General features: G+C 32.5%; 1 protein-coding gene across 1 annotated transcript in view; it reads left to right on the plus strand.

Annotated features, from left to right (window-relative positions):
* LOC105219691 (apolipophorins) overlaps positions 1 to 23,189 on the plus strand; it is a 133,209-nt gene that overhangs the window by 92,604 nt on the left and 17,416 nt on the right. The window contains exons 16-18 of the mRNA XM_054227646.1: positions 11,950 to 12,559; positions 12,611 to 13,195; positions 20,058 to 21,735. Coding sequence (XP_054083621.1) covers positions 11,950 to 12,559; positions 12,611 to 13,195; positions 20,058 to 21,735 — 2,873 coding nt within the window. The remainder of the gene's footprint in view (positions 1 to 11,949; positions 12,560 to 12,610; positions 13,196 to 20,057; positions 21,736 to 23,189) is intronic.

A 23,189-nucleotide genomic window follows, 5' to 3' on the forward strand; every position in this document is an offset into this window, starting at 1 on the left:
GTAACTGCGCTGTAGCATGAGATTCTAATGCGTGGTGGCTTAGTCGTTTTCTAACTAGCACTGCTGTTCCACCATGTGCCTTTCCATCTGGGTGATTTGTAACATAGAGTCTATACTCCGGTATAAAAAATTGTTTTTATTCGTAAGATGGGTTTCTGAAAATAGCATTACTGGCCAAATGAGCCTTAACACCACACCAACACACATCATTTCCAGATACACAACACTGATAGGCCATCTCAACACACTCACCACATAGAATCCACACCATACCACACTCCGAACGCACCACACATCAACCACACCGACATCATACTACTTCTACTCCATAACAAATCAAACAAAAGGAATCGCCGAAGGCTTTCCAATTCCCATTCGCTAAGAAGTCGATCGACCGCTCTCATCATTTTTTTGCAATCCCTCTTTTTTCTTCGCGTTCGTAAGCCAGAATTCTACACGTGTGAATTTAACCGCATAAAACTTCATTTTTTCATCAATTTGTAATTACAAATTTGTACATTAAATTTCAATAAGATCGAAGAATTCACGTGTACTTTATTAAAACGGTGGTAAGTGGACAAAGTTCGCAAAAAGTAAGGCACTATAAAAACCATGGTCCTTCGAGCCATTCAGTGACGGCACTATTGGCTAAACAAAAATCAAAGTGCAGTGAAACAAAAACAAAAAAATAATACACAATTTGACCCACATATTCGTCATATATATTGTATAAAGTCCATTGAAAGTTAGAAACCATAATATTAGGTTAGAAGCACCGAGGTCCTCGTGTTCGATATATGGGGCCTTAAAAACATATGGTCCGATTTCGGCGATTTTTAGAATGGGGCTGCCACACTATTAACATAGTATTTGTGCAAAGTTCTGCACCGATATCTTCACTAGTGCTTAATTCATATATTGTAAAGTAAACGATTCAGATCATCTTCAAAGTTCTGGTATATAGGAAGTAGGCGTGGTTGTGAAACGATTTGGCCTATTTTCACAACATACCACAGGATGTAAGGAAACTATTACAAACCAAGTTTCATTGAAATCGGTAGAGTAGTTCCTGAGATATGGGTTTTGACCCATAAGTGGGCGACGCCACGCCCATTTTCCATTTCGTAAAAAAATTTGAGTGCAGCTTCCTTCTGCCATTTCTTATGTGAAATTTAGTGTTTCTGACGTTTTTCGTTAGTGAGTTAACCCACTTTTAGTAATTTTCAACCTAACTTTTGTATGGGAGGTGGGCGTGGATATGATCCGATTTCTTGCATTTTTGGACTGCATTAGGAAGTGGCTAAAAAAGACGACTGCAGAAAGTTTGGTTTATATAGCTCTATTGATTTGCGAGATATATACAAAAAACTTAGTAGGGGGCGGGACCACGCCCACTTCCCCAAAAAAATTAAATCCAAATATGCCCCTTCAGAGTGCGATCCTTCATACCAAATTTTATTTGGCAGTGCTCCGATTTTGCTCAGCAACCGAAAGCAACCTTCCTATGGTGCCAAGAAATAAGTGTGCCAAGTTTCATTAAGATATCTTAATTTTTACTCAAGTTACAGCTTGCACAGACGGACGGACGGACTCTCTTTAGCAACATTTGTTGCGAGAGTATAAAAAGCGCTTAAACGCGAGGAAGATTTCAACAATGAAATATATATAAAGAAGCTGTGGTTAAACTCAAGCAAGCAAAATTCACTATGGAAAGCTCAAAAGTCCATGAAGCCACCAGTCGACTCCAACATGCCTATACGAGACTTGGGTGGAAATTGGGCTCGAAGTGACGAGGAAAAAGCTACTTGTTTTGCAAATCACCTAGAAAAGGTATTTCAACCAAATTGCCCAAAGAATAACTTTAAGTTGTCAATCTTACCTAACACAGCAAATGAGTCGCCCGAGTCCTTTAAGACTTCACCTTCTGAAATTATTAGCATCATAAAAGAACTTAACCCAAAACAGTCTCCAGGACATGATAATGTCACCCCAAAATTGCTTTAACAGTGCTCTCTTTGCTCTTCAGTGCAATTCTAAGTTTCGGATACTATCCAATTTCGTGGAAAAAGTCGCAGATTATCCTGATAGATAAACCTGGGAAAGACTTGACACAGCCGTCTTCATACAGACCAATTAGTCTTCTACCCTGCCTTTCTAAAATATTTGAAAAGGTGCTACTCTCAAAGATGTCTCTTTTCCTCCACGAAAATAATGCAATACCAACGCACCAATTCGGGTTTCGTGCAAAACATAATACAGTAGAACAAGTAAATAGAATAACTAACGAAATAAGAAAAGCATTCGAGCACAGAGAGTACTGTTCAGCTATATTCCTAGACGTAGCTCAGGCATTTGATAAGGTGTGGCATGAAGGGCTTTTATATAAGATTAAAAAATTCTACCTTTAGATTTGTTTAAAATATTGTAGTCTTATTTAAAAACAGACAATTTATGGTTAAAGTAGGAGACTTCATATCTGATGAACGACAAATAAGGGCTGGTGTACCACAAGGCAGTGTTTTAGGCCCAACTCTGTACATCATATATACTGCTTCTTCCAACGGCTAATAATGTTTTGACATAAACTTTCGCGGATGACACAGCTTTACTGAGCCGTTTCTTTATTTATTGAATCTGCTTTTTTTTAAGCCTAACAATAAGTTATAAAATCTTAAATCTATTTAAAAAACTAGACAAGCTCAAACAAGTGATTGAGCTGTATTGGTGAAACGTTGCTCTTTTAGTACGCAGGCGTATTTGCTCACAGGAATGTACTAAAGCATTAGCCAATGGGTTTGGGTGATCTCGGAGTTTGGATAAATATTTATTTCTGCTGTTCTCTACTTCTTTCTTTACCATAGGGATACCAAGATCTTTATGGATATTTTCATTACGCATATACCATGGTGAGCACGTGATTGTTCTAAGCATTTTTGATTGGAATCTCTGAATTATATCGATATTGGTTGCACAGGTCGTACCCCACAGTTGGATGCCGTACATCCAAATCGGCTTTATGACCGCGTTGTATAACAGAACTTTGTTGTCTAGGCTAAGTTTTGAATTTTTATTTAAAAGCCAATTTATTTAAAAGCCAGGCAGGTTATGTTGCTCGATATGTGTTTAAATATTGTTCATTTTAACTGCCGGGCACGTTTTTGGTCTTAGAGAAAATGTAACATGCTTGCACTCCTGTTCATTTACATTTATACGCCAGTTTGCTAGCCATTCTTCGACAAAAATCAAATGCTCTCCTAATACTTTTGATGCTATAATTGGGCATTTGTTTCGGCTCACTAAAGCTGTGTCATCCGCAAAAGTTGATGTCAAAATATTACTAGCTGTTGGAAGGTCTGCTCTTATTGGTCGTTCTTCAGATATGAAGTCTCCTACTTTGACAGTAAACTTTCTATTTTTTAAATAAGACTCCAAGGTTTTATGCATTTCGAGAGGTAAGCTTGTTTAATCTTATATAAAAACCCGTCATGCCACACTTTATCGAACGCCTGAGCCACATCTAGAAATATAGCAGAACAGTACTCTCTATACTCAAACGCCCTTCTGATTTCGTTAGTAATTCTACTTACTTGTTCTACAGTGCCATGTTTTGCACGAAAACCGAATTGGTGCGTTGGTATTACATTATTTTCATAGAGGAAAGGAGACATCTTTGATAGTAACACTTTTTCAAATATTTTAGAAAGACAGGGTAAAGGACTGATTGGTCTGTATGAAGACGGCTGTGTCAAGACTTTACCTGGTTTCTCTATCATGATGATCTGCGACTTTTTCCATGAACTTGGATAGTACCATAAACTGAAAATAGCGTTAAAGAGCAAGGAGAGCACTGTTAAAGCAATATTTGGCAACTCAAAGAGCATTTTTGGAGTAATTTTATCGTGTCCTGCCGACTTTTTTGGATTCAGCTCTTTTATGATTTGGCGAATTTTGAAAAGTTTTCGATATAAGGGAAAAAGGATGGATGTTTCGCCGATAATATGTTTTTGCGGGTGTCGGTCATATTTTGCTCTATTACAAATTTTCCAATTTCCAACTATTTCGTTTATCAGACGGGTAATCTTTGGGAAAAAATAGTCTTGAAGTTTTGTTTGCTATTTTCTTGAGCTGCCCTTGTTGTGCTCGGCCACTATTATTTCTGTTTTCTCATTCTTGCTTGTCTTCGTTATTACGCCTATGACCAATTTTTTTGAATGCCAAAATTTTGTTGTCGGGAAAATCTCTACGTGTTTACTTTGAATATGTGCCAGGATTGGTAATTCGGCAACAATTGCGTTTACCACATTCTTATTTACTGCGTTTTGTACTTTTTCTAGCAGACCCTACCGGTCTGAAAAATTTATGATATGCCTTGTTTTTTGGCCAAACATAATTATAGTTCGTGTTTAGGAGACTGCGCTTTCTTCAATGATTATTTGATTCCGGAAGCAAATTACTGTTTTGTCCGTGGACTCTATGACATACAGTGACTCACAGCCAAAGTGATGCAATCATACAAGAAATACTAAAGCAAGTATTACTTGAAAACTAAATACATTTTCCAAAAAATTTAAATGCCACTTTACAGCGGCATTAATGATGCTTAAAAAAAACATATTTTATAGTTATTTTATTTCTCTAAAACAAAAACAAACTAAAGTATAATATTGCATTATATTGCAATTTTTTAAGAACACAACTAAACTTTTAGGTCGATAAGGACTTTGTGAGATGCCTCTTACTATCAATAACTACATTCTTTAGTTTCAGCATGAATTCTACCAATTTCTTTGTATAGTTTGGAGCAATTTTATTCCGTTCTGTTTGCAGGGGGGTTTTCAAGTCGGCTTTATTTATAATTTGGTATTTTCGCATGTCTCGTTCCAAAACTAACCACAGATTCTCAATTGCATTCAAATCTGAAGATAGCGCTGTTGTTTGTAATATGTGGACAGTTCCAAATAAGCCAACTTTGCACAACTCCGAGCTTCGGATCTTTATCTTGCTACTACCGAAAGTTATCAAAAGTATTTAATTTCGCGGCATTTTGTAGCAAATTTTGTTTCATAATGTCCAGATACACACTCTAGTACATATTACAATCGATGAATTCCAAATTCCCGGCACCAGAAGACAACATGCATTCCTACACCATTACATGTTCTCCACCATGTTCTACGGTACTACGTAGATTTTGCGATTGTAGCTCAGCAATTGGTTTTGTCCATACATAAAAACTCGCGCACTTCAATACTGGTTTGGCGGCCCATTTTAAAATATATTTTATAAATAACAATACTAAAATGTCAAAACTTTTAAATATTATTCCAGGATAGCTCACATTTATAACAGTATTTACTTTGCATTCGAAAATCGGCGCCAAGCTAACGCCGCTAGCGGGAAACATTTGTGCATAATTTTGGCTGTGAGCTTGTATTTCGGTATACGAACATATTTTTACTTAACGCTTGTAAAAAATAAATAATTTTTGCGTTTTTTTTTTCATTTAAAAGATTAAACGTATATGTACCTAATCAATAAATTAGTAAAAGTTTTTAATTTCGAAATATAAACATGTAGTGTCCGACCGATACCAAATTTTTGGCCGATACCGATGCCGATTCTTTCATCAACAACTTTATTTATAATAGTAAATTAGTATAGTGGCTAAAGAAAAACAAAGACAAATATCATCACAAAATAAGTAAACAACTCAGTTTATATGTAAATATGAAGTTGTTTAATCATTTAATTAATATTCAAAACTAAATAAATTATTATTATAAGAAATATGTTGATAGAAAAAATGAGTTATTCGGGTTTTCTCAAAGCGAATCAGCAATATAGCTTTTTGTACTCTCGCAACGAAGTTGCTAGAGAGTATTATAGTTTTGTTCACATAACCGGTTGTTTGTAACACCCAAAACTAAACGAGTTAGATATAGGGTTATATATACCAAAGTGATCAGGCAGCGCTTAAGTTCTTGTAACACATAACAAGAAGAGTAGAGTTCAAATCCGAATGTCTATCTGTCTGTCTGTGCAAGCTGTAACTTGAGTAAAAATTAAGATATATTGATGAAACTTGGCACCATTGGAAGGTTGCTTTCGAAAATGAGCAAAATCGGACTACTGCCACGCCCACAAAATGGCGAAAACCGAAAACACATAAAGTGCCATAAATAAAGCTATGGAAATAAAATTTGGTATGAAGGATCGCACTATGAAGGGGCATATTTGGATATAATTTTTGGGGTGGTGGGCGTGGCCCCGCCCACAAATAGGTTTTTTTACATATCTCGCAAACCAATAGAGCTATATAAACCAAACTTTCTGCAGTTGTTTTGTTTAGCCACTTCTTAATACAGTTCAAAAATGAAATAAATCGAATAATAACCATGCCCGCCTCCCATACAAAGGTTAGGTTGAAAATTAGTAAAAGTGGGTTAGTCATTTATGTATTTATTCTTCTTGTACTCATAAATCATTATCATTATATTTGAATACATTTGAAATTTCACCATTTATTTCTTTATTTAAATAAGGGATAGGTACTATAGTTATTACTTGTATATTAAAAAATATTTTAGGCACTTTGATTACAAATATTAATTTTCTTTCTTTTTAAAATATTGCCGTTCTTAATTATTTAAGTATTTAATTTTTCCAATGTTTATATTATAATAATCTATGTAATTTTTTGTAAGGATATTGGCATCATTTATGCAATTGTACCAAAAAGATATTTACATGCATTATTTAGTCCCCTTTTTTGTATACTTGTAGGTGTTATTGTTTTTAGTTTACTTATAAGTGTATCTACTTGATTTATTATATAATTTCTTTGACTTTCACTAAAAATATCTATGTTATCTTTAATTGATGCGAGTAGATTTTTTGTTTCTTGAATATCTACTTTATGTAAAATTAAATCGGATTCTATCGGTATGCTTTGATTATTATTACAAATTTCTATGTATCCAATAACTTTTTGAGCAGAATAGTTCTGCTATTCCTGTCCGTAAGTGGTTGACATGTAGCATGTTTTGAAAATTTATCTATGAAGACGATAAATGAATTAATGATAAATGAATTTGTATCAACATGAATTATTTCATTAGTAGTTTTGGGTGTTTCAGTAACAAAAAAATTGTTTTTTGTAGGATTTCGATCATATTTGTCGCCTGAACTGCGATACATGTTCATTATTTATTACCTGATGTATTTGCTCTTTAATATAAAGATTATATAATTTATTCTTTAATTTTTCGTTAGTGGGTATAATTCCACAGTGTCCACTTTAATTTTTATGAAATAATGCAATTTGTTTTCTTAATTCTTCTTCGTTGTCAACGTTTTTTGCTAAATAAGAACATTTGACAAATCTCACGTTGAGATTAGATGCAAATTCTTCTTCAATAATGTTATGTACTTTATAATAGTCATGATCGCTAAGATGCGAATATATACCTACTTTCCCTCTACATATTCCCCTTCTAATAATGTCTCTTATTCCATTTTCTTCAATATCTCTTTGATCAATATAAATTCGTTTGTAATTAAATATCGATTCGACGGGGGTTTGTTTCTCCTTTATTATTATTATTTACATTTTAAACCTGTTAACAATTGTATCTAATATTGGAATTTCAAATCCTGAATTTTCTTCTTGTGAATGGACAATTTCTGCTTCTACTGACATGCTGCTACCTTCATCCCCTTGGAAAATTTATATGTGGGAAATAATTTCGTCATTTCTTATTCTGCTCAAAAAGTCTGCTATATAATTATTTTTCCCTTTAATGTATTCTATGGAAAAATTATATTCCCAAATTCACTAACCATTTTTGAAGTCTTGTACTTATGTCCTTCCCGGAGTATTTTGTCATTAGCCATTTCAATGGTTGGTGGTCTCATTCCAAATCAAATTGCCTACCAAAGACATAAGGCCTAAAATATTTCACGGCCCATACTATCGCTAAGAGTTCTTTTTCGATAGTAGCATAATTTGTTTAATAATTATTTAGTGTTCTTGATGCATATGCAATGGGGTGACCATCTTGAGACAGAAATGCTTCTATTGCGAAATTACTAGCATCAGTTATAATCCTAAATTGTTTATTAAAATTAGGATATCGTAATATAGGTGATTTTGTAACTACATCCTTTAATTTTTCAAACGCTGCAATAAATTGTGGGTTGTATATATTTATTGTTTGTCCTTTTTTTAGATATTGTGTCATAGGATGTGCAATTTTTGCATAATCCTTAATAAATTTCCTATAAAATCCTGTCATTCTTAAAAATGATTTTATTCTTTCTTAAGAAATTCACACTTATCCACTTGTATTTTTAACTTTGCTAGCCTTAGGGCTTCGAATATTTGCTTTAAATTAGTTAAATGCTCTTCTAAAGTAGTGCCAAATACTAAAGTATCGTCCATATATACGATGCATTTTTTATTAATATGTTCTTTAAGGACTCTATTCATCAATCTTTGAAAAGTTGTTCGAGCATTTTTTAATCCAAATGGCATTCGAATAAATTCGTAATGTCCAAATGGTGTTGAGAAGGCGGTTTTTCTTTTGTCTTCCTCTCTAACTGAGATTTGGTGAAAACCTTTGGCTAAATCCATGGTGGTGAAGTGATCTACCTAGTTTGTCTAGGATTGAATTTAAGTTTGGAATTGGAAATTTGTCATCTACGGTAAATTGGTTTAATTTTCTGTAGTCGATGACAATTCTATATTTCTTTTTCCCGGAATTGTCTACTTTTTTCTCTACAATTCATAAAGGATTATTGTAGGGTGAATTGCTTTCTTTAATTATTTTCTATTGTATCATTTCTTAAACGTTGGAATATAAAGGTTTCAATTTGTTGTTATAATTTCATGTTATACCTCATTGGTGCATAATAGTTTATCTCCTTCTTTAAAGAAAAGGTCTTCGAAGTCATTGAGCAGCCTTAAGGTTGCTTGATGTTCTTCTTTATTCAAATGGGAAAAATTTAATTTATCTAGATAAGATAGATAATTTTGTTTAGTATGCTCCAAATTGCAAACATTCTCTATGTATTGGGAACAATTAAATTCTTCGAAATAAATTTTATTTTTTAAAATTTCAACGTAGTTTTCCGCACAATTAATTTTTGCTTGTAAAGATTTTAAGAAATTATGGCCTATTATACCTGAAAATTTTGTGTTTGAAAAGTTCAATAGTTTCCACTGAAGGGTGCCAAAGCATCCAAATTCTTTTGGAAATGGTGTGGTTACTACACTTTTTATTTAATTTACCCCGTTTAAAGTTTTGTATTTTATAGCATATTTCATAGTTATTTTGGGATAATTTTCCGATAATATCCCTTCTTTTAATATGCTTGTAGATGTTCCTGTATCTATAAGGCAATTAATTTTAGTTTTTCTTATCGTTATATTTATTATGGGGAGTTTTGTTCTTGAGACGTTATTAAAAAATTTACTTCGTTTTCCTCAAGTACATCTATTTCCATTGGTTCAGGTGTTAGTGTGGTATTATTGTTGTTAGTGTTTCTACGTGAAAATCTGGTATTATTGCTACTATTTCCTCTGCCGTAATTCTGTGTGAAATTGTGTGAATACTGTTCATTTTGTCGTGTATTAGTATTTTGTGTGTTTTGATAATTTTGGTTATACATATTGGTAGTTGGTTTAATTCGTGTAACTGAGCTGTTCCTATTTGTGTTTTGATTAGTGTGAAAATATTGCGTTTTATTCATAGTAAAATTTTGTTTGTTTAAGTTTTTCCTGTGTGTAATATGTATAGTTCTAGTGTCATCTAAAGATTTAATTTTAGAATATTTATTTATAATATCGTTAAGCGAACAATTTTCAAGCTAACTAAATCTCTATTTACCCTATCTGGCTCATAAATATAAGGCTTATCCTCATCAAATAAATATATTTGATTTATCTCAAATTTAGCCTTTTGAAAATAATCAAATAATTCTCTTAAATTACTTACTTTTATATTTCTGCATTTGTTAAAGATGTCGCCATATGTTGTCTTTGGTCTTCCTTGTTGTATTAATTTATTTAGATTTAATTTCTTTCCATGTTGGGTTGTCGCCTAGTTCTTGTATGTGTCTTCATGCATCTCCCAGGATCTTTTCATTATCTATTATTGTCATCGCCATGTTTATCAATTGTTGGTTGTTTTGTGGGCATAAGTTGATGATGGCTTCCACTGATTTTATAAACGCCATTCTATTATGCCCTTCGTCCAAACACCTCTGCTGTCTAAATTGTTGTAACAGCTCTTTCGTGTTTAATAATGATTGAGGTTGCGCTTGATTTGCATATTGCAACCTCATTTGATTAATGTCTTCATCTTGTTGAGTAATTACTCTAGCCATCTGAGCCATTTGTTGCTCCTGCTCGGTTAGTTCTCCTCCGTTTCTTAAGTCTCGGTTGATATCAAATCGACTCATCTTTTTTTATTATTTAAAGGGTTTAATTATTTTAAATTTTAGCACAGTTATAAAGTGCATAGATTTTTTATTTTTTGCACATCGACTTCACTTTGAACTTTTTATTATTTTGTTCACTTTCACGATAGGTAAATTTTTATTGTATTTCTTAAGAAACACAACTCCGTGACTGCGCCAGAAATGGAATAAAACAAACTTAAGCTTTTACTTCTTCCTTTATTCAAGTGAATCTTAAGACAATTTTACAATAGTTTCGTTCTTAAAATGAAACCTTCAATATTGATCAAAATAAGCAAATGTAAACAAAATCATATATAAATATGTAATCTTTTAATACTTTTCCAAGTATTAAATTCGGTGCATTGACATTTGTGTGGCTTAAGTACCTTTTTTAAGTGGACGTACAAATATTCCTACATAATTGGATATTACTTTGACTTTTACTTATGAAAGTAAAAGTAATAACATTTCATGTAGTATTCATAAATATAAGTTCGGTGACATGAAATTTGAGCCACAATGTTTAAATACAATTTGTTTACATTGCAAGTATCGTTGCTTAATTTTTATGAAGTAACGACACTTGCATTTTCGTTATACATATATATGTGAGTGTCAATTTAAATCAAACCAACAAATAAATAAATCTTTTATGCAGTAATGTTGTTGGGTTGATTTAAGTATTTTCTTATTATTTCGTCTACGTTGGAGTTTTCATTACATATTGTTGTTTGTGGAACTATATAAGTAACTCGCGTGAGTTCTCCGTCCAAAGATAACATGATACGAGAGAGAGCTTTCATTCGAGAGAGAGCTGTCAAAGTCCGCATTTTGTACAACATTTGGCATTGGGGGAAAACATAAGTTAGGAGATTTTTATTCGATTTGTGGGGTATTGGTTTGAAATTTATGCTTTATAGAAACTTCTTAACCAATATTAGGCCAACACATCCATTTATAATTATATATTTTAAGAAAAACAATAAACATATACACATAAAAACAACAAAATATTATAATAATTCAAAATCGTACATATTATAAGTCAACATAAACAAAAATATATCTTAGTTTTCTGCAAATACTTTAGTAACATGTATTTATTTATATTCTCTAAAAGTTTAAGAGAAAATTTGTACCCAGATATTCATTTACGTAAATGATATTTAACACTGCTAATGAACGTATATTACTTTGGTACAAATAGCCACCGTTTCTTAAATAATATACACATATTAACTCCATTTAAATAAAAGTTAATAATAATTCAAAATCATAAAAAAACGTATCGTACAGAAAACGATATTTCATTTATTTCTGCGGGATTCTTAGTGGTAACTCGTCATTTTGACTGTCAGCTGTTCAGTAGCCCATGATCAGGCTTTGTTGCCAACATCAAAAATATATATATAAATTGTAATTAAGATGAAATGTACTTTAATTCAATTAATTAATAAATAATATTTTTATTGAACGCTATATTTTCAGAGGATACTGCCAAGGTTTTTGTAGAGTTGATTGGCCAACAGATTTTCTTTTCTTGAAATTACATAATTTACGCACACAACATGACTTAAGTAATATATTCGAAGGAAATGTTGCATTGGAGGTACCATTAACCACACGCCATCTCGCTGGAATTAAATATAGGCTTATTCAAAACCCGCAAAATGAAAACGGCATTCTCAATATTTTTTATAATGAAAAAAATGTTCTTAATGGTACATATAAACGCTCAGAGCAAAACTTGACTAGATTTAAGGAAATAACTGAGATTTTTTTGGAAAATGATGTCAAACCAATAGGTATTCATTTTTCAAACAGTTCTGGATGGCGCAAAGAAAATGGTTTTTTAAATATAAAACGTCTAGAAATTTTTGATTTGCGCAACTCAAAAAAAAGTAACGTAACATGCGAACTACACGAATTTACATCAGGAAACGACAAAAAAACTAAACTTTTAGCTATCCATCCAAATCGTACAATAATTTTAACGACTAACTCTGCAAAATCTTCGAAATATAAGATCAATCATCAAAGTAAACTAGAACTGTCTAAAACAGCTTGGATCGGATATAATCTAGTAATTGGAAATAAGGTATAATTAATTTATAATATAAACGGAATTATTTTCATTTTTAAATTTCAGGATGAAAAAAGCCGTCGGCAGTTTTTGGCAGAATTATCATATCCCACACGTAACTTAGTAGTAAATGGTAGCTACTTAACAACAATAAATTCATTAAATTCAAATGTGTCATTCGCATGGTCTGGCGATGACAATAGGGGCAATAAAGTAGTGCACACACGACTTATGTGGCAAAGTGATTCATTAGGACTAGACGATCGCGACAACCAAACACTAACTTTAAATATAGGTCATGATCTTTTGGAAACGGATTTAACAATTACGGCCAATTTTTATCGTGGAATTAAAGATCTAATAAAGTTCAAAATGTTTGTAATATATTCTCACGATTTAGACCATTTGATCGAAATCACTACAGCACTAACTGATTTAAGTTATGATGCTGGATCCACAAAGTACATTCTTCAGTTTATAGCATATCATAAAGCATCTGAATTAGATGTCAAATTTAATGCATCTGCTACGAAGCGACCGTATTACCTCAAAATAGAAACAAATTCTTTTTATACCAGAGACTATTTTGCTAAAAAAATTGGACGATTCCTGGTATTCGTTGATCTAAACAATAAGGAGGTTGAATATATGGTAAGTATTTTATCAAAATATTCATTAATATATAACTTCTCAAAAAAATACAAAAATGGAATATTGCATATTTTATACTCTTGTGAGATATTGCGTATATTATATTAGTGGTTTCTTCTTTACTAAATAGCACAAGGAACTACTCGTCTCAGTTTCCTTGTCAAAGGTGTTGGTTTCTATGGTGTTGGTTAAATTCAGCGAATCCTTAAACCGAATATGTCGGAGTAACTCTACTGAAGCCGGAAGAGTATAGGCCTGCAAGTGTAACTGCATACGCCGAAGCATAGCTACATCCGATTACACCCCAACAAGTAGGGAAGAGTCAAGTTCGGATATAACCAAATTTTTTATACTGTCTCACTTTTTTATTATTTTATTAAGAAACATACAAACAAATATCTTTTGCATAAAGTTTACTGTAGTAACACAATTTAAGTAGTTTTCAAGATAACTTTTGTATGGGCGTGGGCGTTGTTATTATTTATCTCAATTCCATGTTGTTTGATGGTACAAAAAACTGATTAGAGATCACGCCTCCTTTCATAAATAAAAATTCACCAAAAATGCCCTTCCTTTATATAAAATATGTACCAAATTTTAGCTGTGCTTATACTAGCACATTATAGCTTTTCTGATACTTTTCTGACGCACACAATAGGTGTGGCAACGGTTTGATTTCGCCCAATAACAATACCAAACATTTTATGGGGTCAAGGGACACGTGTACCAAGTTTCATTAAGATATCTAAATTTTTACTCAAATTATCGCTTGACGGTCGGGCGGACCGAATACACACAGTGAAAAGTACCTAATAAAATAGAACAAAACTGATCTGATTGGTAGAGAAAATATTTTTAATATGTAATTTTAAAGAGATGCCATTTATTATTGTGAAGATGATGTTATTTACAAAGAGATATTGCATATTTTTGTAAATATACTCCTATTGATATTTCCGAGCTATCTGATGTTATTGTGAAGATGAGTTAATAACGTTAAAGCTAAATACTTATCATATGAAATTTCTTTGTTGTATAAATGTTTTAAGTACAATTCTCTGGAAGGAAGAAGATTCTTTATTGTTTTCTCAAAGGTATCCAATATTTTTTTATAGAAAATTTCAACTTTTGAGAATAAAAATTTCCCTTTACATGGGTATAAACTTTCAAAGTCTATTTCGATCTATTTAATATGAAGGAAAAATTATACAGTAGTTTTTCGAAATAACGAACACATTAATTATCAGACCTCTTTGTTACATCGAATTTTTCGTTAATTCGAGTACTCACTTAGAGGTATTTTTTTCAATAAAAATGAGTTAAATATACGTAAATTGCAGTTTAATAAATTGTTTTATTAATTATTTGTTAAAAAATGAAAAATCATAACAAAACAATTGCAATCCAATAAATTCTTCACTTATACTTCCATTTGGTACTGATCAATAATTTTAAGCTTTTTTATAAAATTCAACATTTTTTCAATTTGCACATTTCTTTTAATTTTTTTCAAATTTTATTTTTAATTCTAGTTCGATGTTATTTGACTTTTTTCTATTTCTTCATATGTCTTCCTCATGTTGTTCGTTAAACCGAGTACTTACAAATCTCCGATGTTCGTTATTTAAGGTACTCAATGTAACAAATTTGCTTGTTTGTTATAAGCGGTTTTCGTTAAAACGAATATTCGTTATTTCGGAAAACTACTGTATTTCGCAGAGATTTAAATATTTTTTTCAATATTTCTATATTTATTGTATATGTATATGCTCTTTTAAAGCATAACAATAAGTATTAAAATCTCACATCTATTTAAACTAAACGCTCAAGAAGAATTATGTTGTCCTCTATCTTCTTTTTATACTCTCGCAACCTGTTGCACAGAGTATCATAGTTTTGTTCACATAACGGTTGTTTGTGTCACCAAGAAATATAAGAGTTAGATATGGGGTTATATATACATAAATGATCAGGATGACGAGTAGATTTGAAATCCGGTTGTCTGTCCGTCCGTCTGTCCGTCTGTCCGTCTGTCCGTGCAAGCGATAACTTGAGTAAAAATTAAGATATCTTAATGAAACTTGGAACACATGTTCCTTGGCACCCTGAGGAGGTTGCTTTCGAAAATGGGCAAAATCGGTCCACTGCCACGCCCACAAAATGGAGGAAACCGAAAACCTATACAGTGTCATAACTAAGCCATAAATAAAGTTATGAAAATGAAATTTGGAACATAGGATCCCATTAGGGAGGGGCACATTTGGATGTAATTTTTTTGGAAAAAGTGGGCGTGACCCCGCCCTCAAATAAGTTTTTTTGTATATAACTCGCAAACCAATAAAGCTATATAAGCCAAACTTTCTGCAGTCGTTTCTTTTAGCCATTTCCTTATACAGTCCAAAATGAAAATGAAAGAAATCGGATAATAACCACGCCCACCTCCCATACAAAGGTTAGGTTGAAAATTACGAAAAGTGGGTTAACTCCCTAACGAAAAACGTCAGAAACACCAAATTTTTTTCTCTCTGTACCTGAAATGGTAAAAATCGGGTCATAACTTCCCCCAGATCCTATATACCTAATTATAAGTAATATTAAATTAAGTGATCGTATAGTCTTCGATACATTGTATCTTGGTGGTGAAAACGAGTGAAATCGGTTTAGGAATTACCTCAGTCCCCATATACTATTTATGATGATTTTCGTTGAACTTTATGCCGAATATATGGGTCGAATTGTGTTGTCTTTATAAAATTACATCAATAAATTGCGAGAGTATAAAATGTTCGGTTACACCCGAACTTAGCCCTTCCTTACTTGTTTAAGATATGTATCTTAATGAAACTTTGAACATATGTTCCTTGGCACCCTGAGGAGGTTGCTTTCGAAAATGGGCAAAATCGGTACACTGCCACGCCCACAAAATGGCGGAAACCGAAACCCTATACAGTGTCATAACTAAGTTATGACATAATAAAGTTATGAAAATGAAATTTGGAACATAGGATCCCATTAGGGAGGGACACATTTGGATGTAATTTTTTGGGAAAAGTGGGCGTGACCCCACCCCCAAATAGGTTTTTTGTATATAACTCGTAAACCAATAAAGCTTTATACACCACTTTAGTAACCACGCCCACCTCCCATACAAAGGTTAGGTTGAAAATTACTAAAAGTTCGTTAACTCACTAACGAAAAACGTCAGAAACACTAAATTTTACATAAGAAATGGCAGAAGGAAGCTGCACTGAGATTTTTTTACAAAATGGAAAATGGGCGTGGCGTCGCCCACTTATGGGTCAAAAACCATATCTCAAGAATTATTCGACCGATGTCAATGAAATTCGGTATATAACACTTTCTTGACACCCTGATGATATGGGCGAAATCGGTTTACAACTACGTCTACTTCCCATATAACTCAATTTTGAATTATTTTGATTCGTTCACTTTATAATACACTAGCAGACCCGGCCACACGTTTTTGTGGCTAAGGTATACATTAAATTAAGTTGGCCCAATCTTGGCTTCGGCGACGATATTGATTACTTTTAATTGCAAAGTGAATGGTTATAGTACAGGCAATTTTATATTGTTTGGGATAATTGACTACGTCGTCCTGGTTTGTAGCTGTGTCAACTCTCTTGGACCGAAATTCTAAATTGTCGCATTAAGATCATCGATATCTTTTTTTACCACCAATATATGTAGGTCATTCAATCAGTCATTTATGGTTATCATATTGAGGTTTCATGTCAGGAAAACTTCTCTTTCGAGTCAATGAAGTGACGGAAATCTGTTGGAAATGCTATTAATCCATCGAGGTGTCAACTGCGACCCTACCATTTCCAACTGATTCTACAATCGCAATTTGATATTGTTGCAAAAACACTCATATGTTAGTTGTTAATTGGCGATTCTTTATGTGTCGCCACAAATTAAATGACTTTAGGCATGCGATTAGCCCGTCAGTAACAGTTGATCCAGGAATAATTGGAAGAGTTTGGCGTAAATCACCTGCTAACAGAATCCTGGCTTCACCAAAAACGTTCATCGACAATCAAGATCTTTTAAAGTCCAGTGCAGTACCTCCAGCGACTTCTTGAATTTTTGGAAAATCTTCGTTATAGCGCTATTTTTGGCGATTTTGCCAACTGGTGTTTTGTTCATTTGCAATTTAGGAGTAATTTCAATGCCGAATGTGCCGTTTGTTTGCCTACAGCAGGTGCCAAGTTGCCCCTATTCCCGTTAACCTTGGTGGTGAAAATGAGTGAAATTGGTTCTGGAATTACATCAGCCCTCATATACTATATATGATGATTTTCTGTTGGACTTTATGCCGAATATATAGGTCAAATTGTGTGCTATCTTAATAAAATTACATCAATAAATTGCGAGAGTATAAAATGTTCGGTTGGACCCGAACTTAGCCTTTGCTTATTTGTTACAAATTGTTTTGGGCTATCGACACAACCTTATACAATTGAACAATAACAAAAATATTTTAACAAAGCAACAATGACAACCTTCAAAATATTATTTTTTGTTTTCTCTTTTTATATTTTTCTTGTCAACTCGAATAAAATTCTCTTATTATTATCTTCCTCGCAATTTTTCCATAATTACTCACTTTCTAATCTTTTTCTGGCCTTCCACGAATATTTCAAGACTAAAATTAGCCACATCGGTTTGGCCGTTCTCGTTTTTTTGCGGCACAAACGAACAGCAATTCATTTTTATATTATATTATTATCAAGCGACAATTTTTTTTAATTCCGCACAGGACAGCTTTTCAAAATTTTTAACCCGTGATATCTTTTGAATGGAATGCCAGAATCTAATAATTCAAAAAGTTATATAAAGGTTTTGAAGCGATCTTAAATAATAAATCATTTATTTCGATAAGGATTAATACTAAGGTACAAATAAAGAGCCTTTTCAAGTAGTGGTATTTTAATTTTTTTTGAATAGAAAATCGCTTATTGTGACAGAATTATAATAGTTAGAGATATGATGTCGACATGTTTTTTGTAGATAATGATAAGATCTACAAAATTGTAGTACATCACTTTGTTATATCTTCAATCATTTTTTTTTATCTAAATATAGCCTATGTTACTCAGGGATAGTATAGCTTTCTAACGGTGAAAGAATTTTTCAAATCGCTTCAGTAGTTTCGGAGCCTATTCGAGACAAACAAACAAAAAACAAACCTTTCCTCTTTATAATATTAGCATAGATATGTATATACATTAGGAACAAATGAAGATAGCGGAATGAAACATTACACAAATACTGTATTTGAGCTGTGACATCACTTGTGGAAAAATTGTCAAAATCAAACCATGACTTTTCAAGGCCCCTGATATCGAACATGAAGAACTCAGTGCCTAAGGGTATTTTTTTTTACATCAATAAATTGCGAGAGTATAAAATGTTCGGTTACACCTGAACTTAACACTTCCTTACTTGTTTACCATAGGAATATCAAGATCATTACGAATGTACCATGATGAACTCGTGATTTTAAGTATTTTACACACACAGTTGAATACCACACATCCCAATCGGCTTTATGACCGCATTGTATAATAGGGCAGAGATTGAATGTAAAAGTAAAATAACAGTCAGTAATTTGTTTCCAATAATCATAGTAGTATTTATGATAAATTTTTTTTGTTGATATGTGTACATTTCACAAATCATGTCATATAATGTGCACTGCAATTAATATCTATATGGTAAAAGAAGCAATAAAACTGTACACCCGCAAATTTACAAACGATTTTTTTTTTGTAAAATAAAATTTTATGATAATTAGATATATATTGGAACACTATTACTAATGGTCAATTTTGTCCAAAAGTTTACGTAAATGCGGTTCTTTGCAATAATTCAGGACCAAAATTTCACAGAATAATAATGGTTTTGTTTTAAGATTTTTTTTGACCGTTTGCCTTTTTCCGCTTTTGTAAAAAAAATTTGAAGAGATGTTTTCCTTGTAATAATGTGTCTCCGTGCCAAAGATGTGTGAAATCGGGTCAAGCCTTTATCCAGCATACATATGTCTGATATACTGATTTTCAAAATTCCGGTGAACTTTATACTGTATATATCGGTTAATATTTATATGAGATCTACCCCAGCACCTACATACTATGTATATGTAATCATTTTCGTTATTGAAATTTCGTATTTGAAATGTTTAATATACAGTTTTGCCCGATGATTTATTTAACCCTAGAACCATAACGTCATTCTATACTACATTAAGACCAACTATGCGTAAAATTTACGCATATTATGGTTCTAGGGTTAAATGTGTAAACACTTTGGAATTGTTTTTATTGCGAGAGTAAAAAATGTTCGGTTAGCCCTTCTTTACTTGTAAGCTTAAATTTCGTTTCTTTTGAAGATGAAATAAAACTGTGTAGTTAGTATGCGAATAAATATGTATGAACAGTTATAACTGTCGACCATTCTTGCTAAAAGGATTGTAGATGTAAAGATGTACAGTACTATTTGTATACATAGTGAATTCAGCTAAGTACTCAAAATTATTCATCTATTACTTGCCGACTCTCACTGAAAGCTAGTAGTTTTCCTTTACATAGGCCAAAATGCAAATACAGTGACCTCCGCTTAAGTGCCCTCCGTTTAAGTGCCTTTCCATCTTTAAGCCACAAATAACATTTTTTTTTACAATTTTCCTCTTTTAAGTGCCTTTTCATATTTTTGACATTTAATGCAATGAAAATTGTCAAAAGGAAAGCATATACATAGTTCCTTAATGTTTTGTTTTATATTTATTGTTATTAATAAGTATTAAAAAAATAATCAATTAAAAAAATAATTTTTCCAGAGAAAATCACCATATAGAACAATACGCGTATGGCTGCAACCGCATTTGAATTATCCGGTTTATGGACTGAACGTTACATTGTTCAATACGCCAGAAGAATATACTTCTGGATTTGTTTATGTAAACATTGGTGATAAATATACAGAAATGTATTTTAATTTAACTGAAGATGGAAGTCAAAATCTCCGTATGTTTGGTAATGTTCCAAACTCACGTTATGCTTACGTTGACATTTGGCGTAATTACGAAGATTTAAGTATTGTTGATGTAACTACCTATATAAAATTAAACCACTCCCGTCAAATAAGTGGGTGTTTACATTGGCGCCCTCAGATCAAACAGGAACTAAAAGGCAAAATGTATACCATTAAAGAAGCTATACTAAATTCGATTACTGAACACATTGACTTTTGGACAAAGTCACTTTATGTAGAAACATTATCTGCGGTTTCAGTTGTTTGGGAAACATCAAAAAAGTACAATAAAGATTTCATTGAAGATCTAAGTCAACTTAGTATTTTAGAAGAAGATCTAGAAGATCTGCGACTTTATCTAAATAATTCATATGAAGCAAATGATTTTTATATGAAATCACTTGTAAACTATACACTTACTATACTTGACGAAATAGCCTTACGCGAACACATGAACTCTTTACCGGCTATATTTAGCGAAATCCGGCAAATATTAGGAGAATCTGTAAAAGCATTGCGAAAAAGCATAACTCAGTTAATAGACATGCTTAAAACTATGTACGACAATATTATACAAGCTGTTAGCACATTCTTCCATGGGCAACCATTGAAATACTTAACAACTTTCATGGAGAAAGGCTTTGAAAAGTATGAAAACTTTGTCAAAGAAGTTCATATATCTTTTATTAACCATCTAGAGACTATGTGGAGTAATTTCTCTAATATAATTTCTACGTACCTAAGAGGAGTTCTTACAAAACTTGAACCGCATATATTCAAAGCAATTAGTTACCTAGAAAAAATTGCTTGGGATTTGAGCAAAGATATATTTAATTACATCAACGAGAGGACGAATGAATTGGCAGAGTCAACATATTTTAATCAAGTTTCAAGTTTTACACAAGATTTAGAGAATTTGTATATGGATATAAAAACGCATGATGCTATTGCAAATATGAAAAAATATGTTGGTATTGCTTGGAAATTCATAAAGGAGAAATATCACAAGCTTATACCCTTTGGGTCGGAATTAAATGAAATAATTCAAGAAATTTACCAAGAAATTAAAGAGTTGGAAAAAGTAAAACAGGTACAGATTGTCCTTAAAAAATTTAAAGAAGTATCCGCAGAAGTAGAATTATTTGTCGAAGAAATAAAATTAAAAGCACATATCCATAATTTATACCTTCTGTTTCGTAACAAACTACGAACCTACGGGTCAAACGCTTTAGAAATAGCGAACATGTATCGTGAGGCAAAAACTAAATTCGCATTCGACCCAGAGAAGGGTGCAATCGATTTTGAACAAAAGTTGCCAATATCATGGCACACATTTAATGAAACTCCAAAGTTCAAGGAAATACCCGAATATAAATTTATAACACAATTACAAAACACGTTAACTACAAACACCTCGATATTGGGACATATCTACGATTTGCGTTCATATTTGAAAGTAAAAACTTGGTTTCAACCATATTACTGTAAGTATTCACATTATTCATATATAAAATGTAAGAAATATCTATAAGCATGTGGGTTATTAACAATTGTAGGTTTAAAACAGATTTAAATGTCCTTGATATAAATTATATATTTTTGCTTCACCAATACCTCATCTCCTTTTCACATTTACAAATGTTATATTTCGTTGCAAAGAGTATAATAGGTTTGCTCACTACCTAAAAAATTTGGTTGATATGGAAGAAGTTTCTGAAATATGGTTTTTGACTAAAAAGTCTGGTTGATATATGTATGTATATATGTATGTAGCTGTAATAGTTTAGTTTAGTAGCAAAGGAAAATGTATACCACATTTCATTTGGTTTTGTAATTTTTTCTCAAGTTATGGGTTGCCCGGACTATCGGCCCAAAGGACAGACATCCGAATATCAACTCGTATCGTTATACTATAATAATAAATTTGATAAACATACATAACTCCACATCTAATTCGTTTAGTTTTAGATCACATTTTTATAATCTCGCAACAAAGTTGCTAAAGAGAGTATTATAGTTTTGTTCACATAACGGTTGTTTGTAACACCCAAAACTAAACGAGTTAGATATAGGGTTACTTATACCAAAATGATCAGGGTGAAGAGTGGTGTTCAAATCCGAATGGCCGTCCGTCCGTCTGCCTTTGCAAGCTGTAACTTGAGTAAAAATTAAGTTATCTTGATGAAACTTGGCACACTTATTTCTTGGCACCATAGGAAGGGCAAAATCGGACCACTGCCATGCCAACAAAAAGGCGAAAACCGAAAACACATAAAGTGCCATAGCTAAGCCATAAATAAATCTATGGAAAAAAAATTTGGTACAAAGGATCGCACTATGGATGGATATTTGGTTGTAATTTTTTTGGAGAAGTGGGCGTGGCCCCGCCCTCAAATAGGTTTTTTGTATATATCTCGCAAATCAATAAAGCTATATAAACCAAACTTTCTGCAGTCGTTTCTTTTAGCCACTTCTTAATACCGTACAGAATGAAAGAAATCTAATAATAACCACGCCCACTTCCCATTCAAAGGTTAGGTTGAAAATTACTGAAAGTGGGTTAACTCACTAAAGGAAAACGTCAGAAACACTAAATTTCACATAAGAAATGACAGATGGAAACTGCACTCAGATTTTTTTACAAAATGAAAAATGGGCGTGGCGTCGCCCACTTATGGGTCAAAAACTATATCTCAGGAACTACTCGACCGATTTCAATGTAACTTGGTTTGTAATAGTTTCCTTAAATCCCAATGATATGTTGTGAAAATAGGCTAAATCGCTTCACAACCACGCCTACTTCCTATATACATACCTGAACTTTGAAGACGATCTGAATCGTTTACTTTGCAATATATAAAGTAAGCACTAGTGAAGATATCGGTGCAGAACTTTGCACAAATACTATGTCTATAGTGTGTCAGCCCCATTCTTAATA

The sequence above is a fragment of the Zeugodacus cucurbitae genome, chromosome 3, assembly GCF_028554725.1.
Source record: "Zeugodacus cucurbitae isolate PBARC_wt_2022May chromosome 3, idZeuCucr1.2, whole genome shotgun sequence".
Taxonomy (NCBI): Eukaryota; Metazoa; Arthropoda; class Insecta; order Diptera; family Tephritidae; genus Zeugodacus; species Zeugodacus cucurbitae.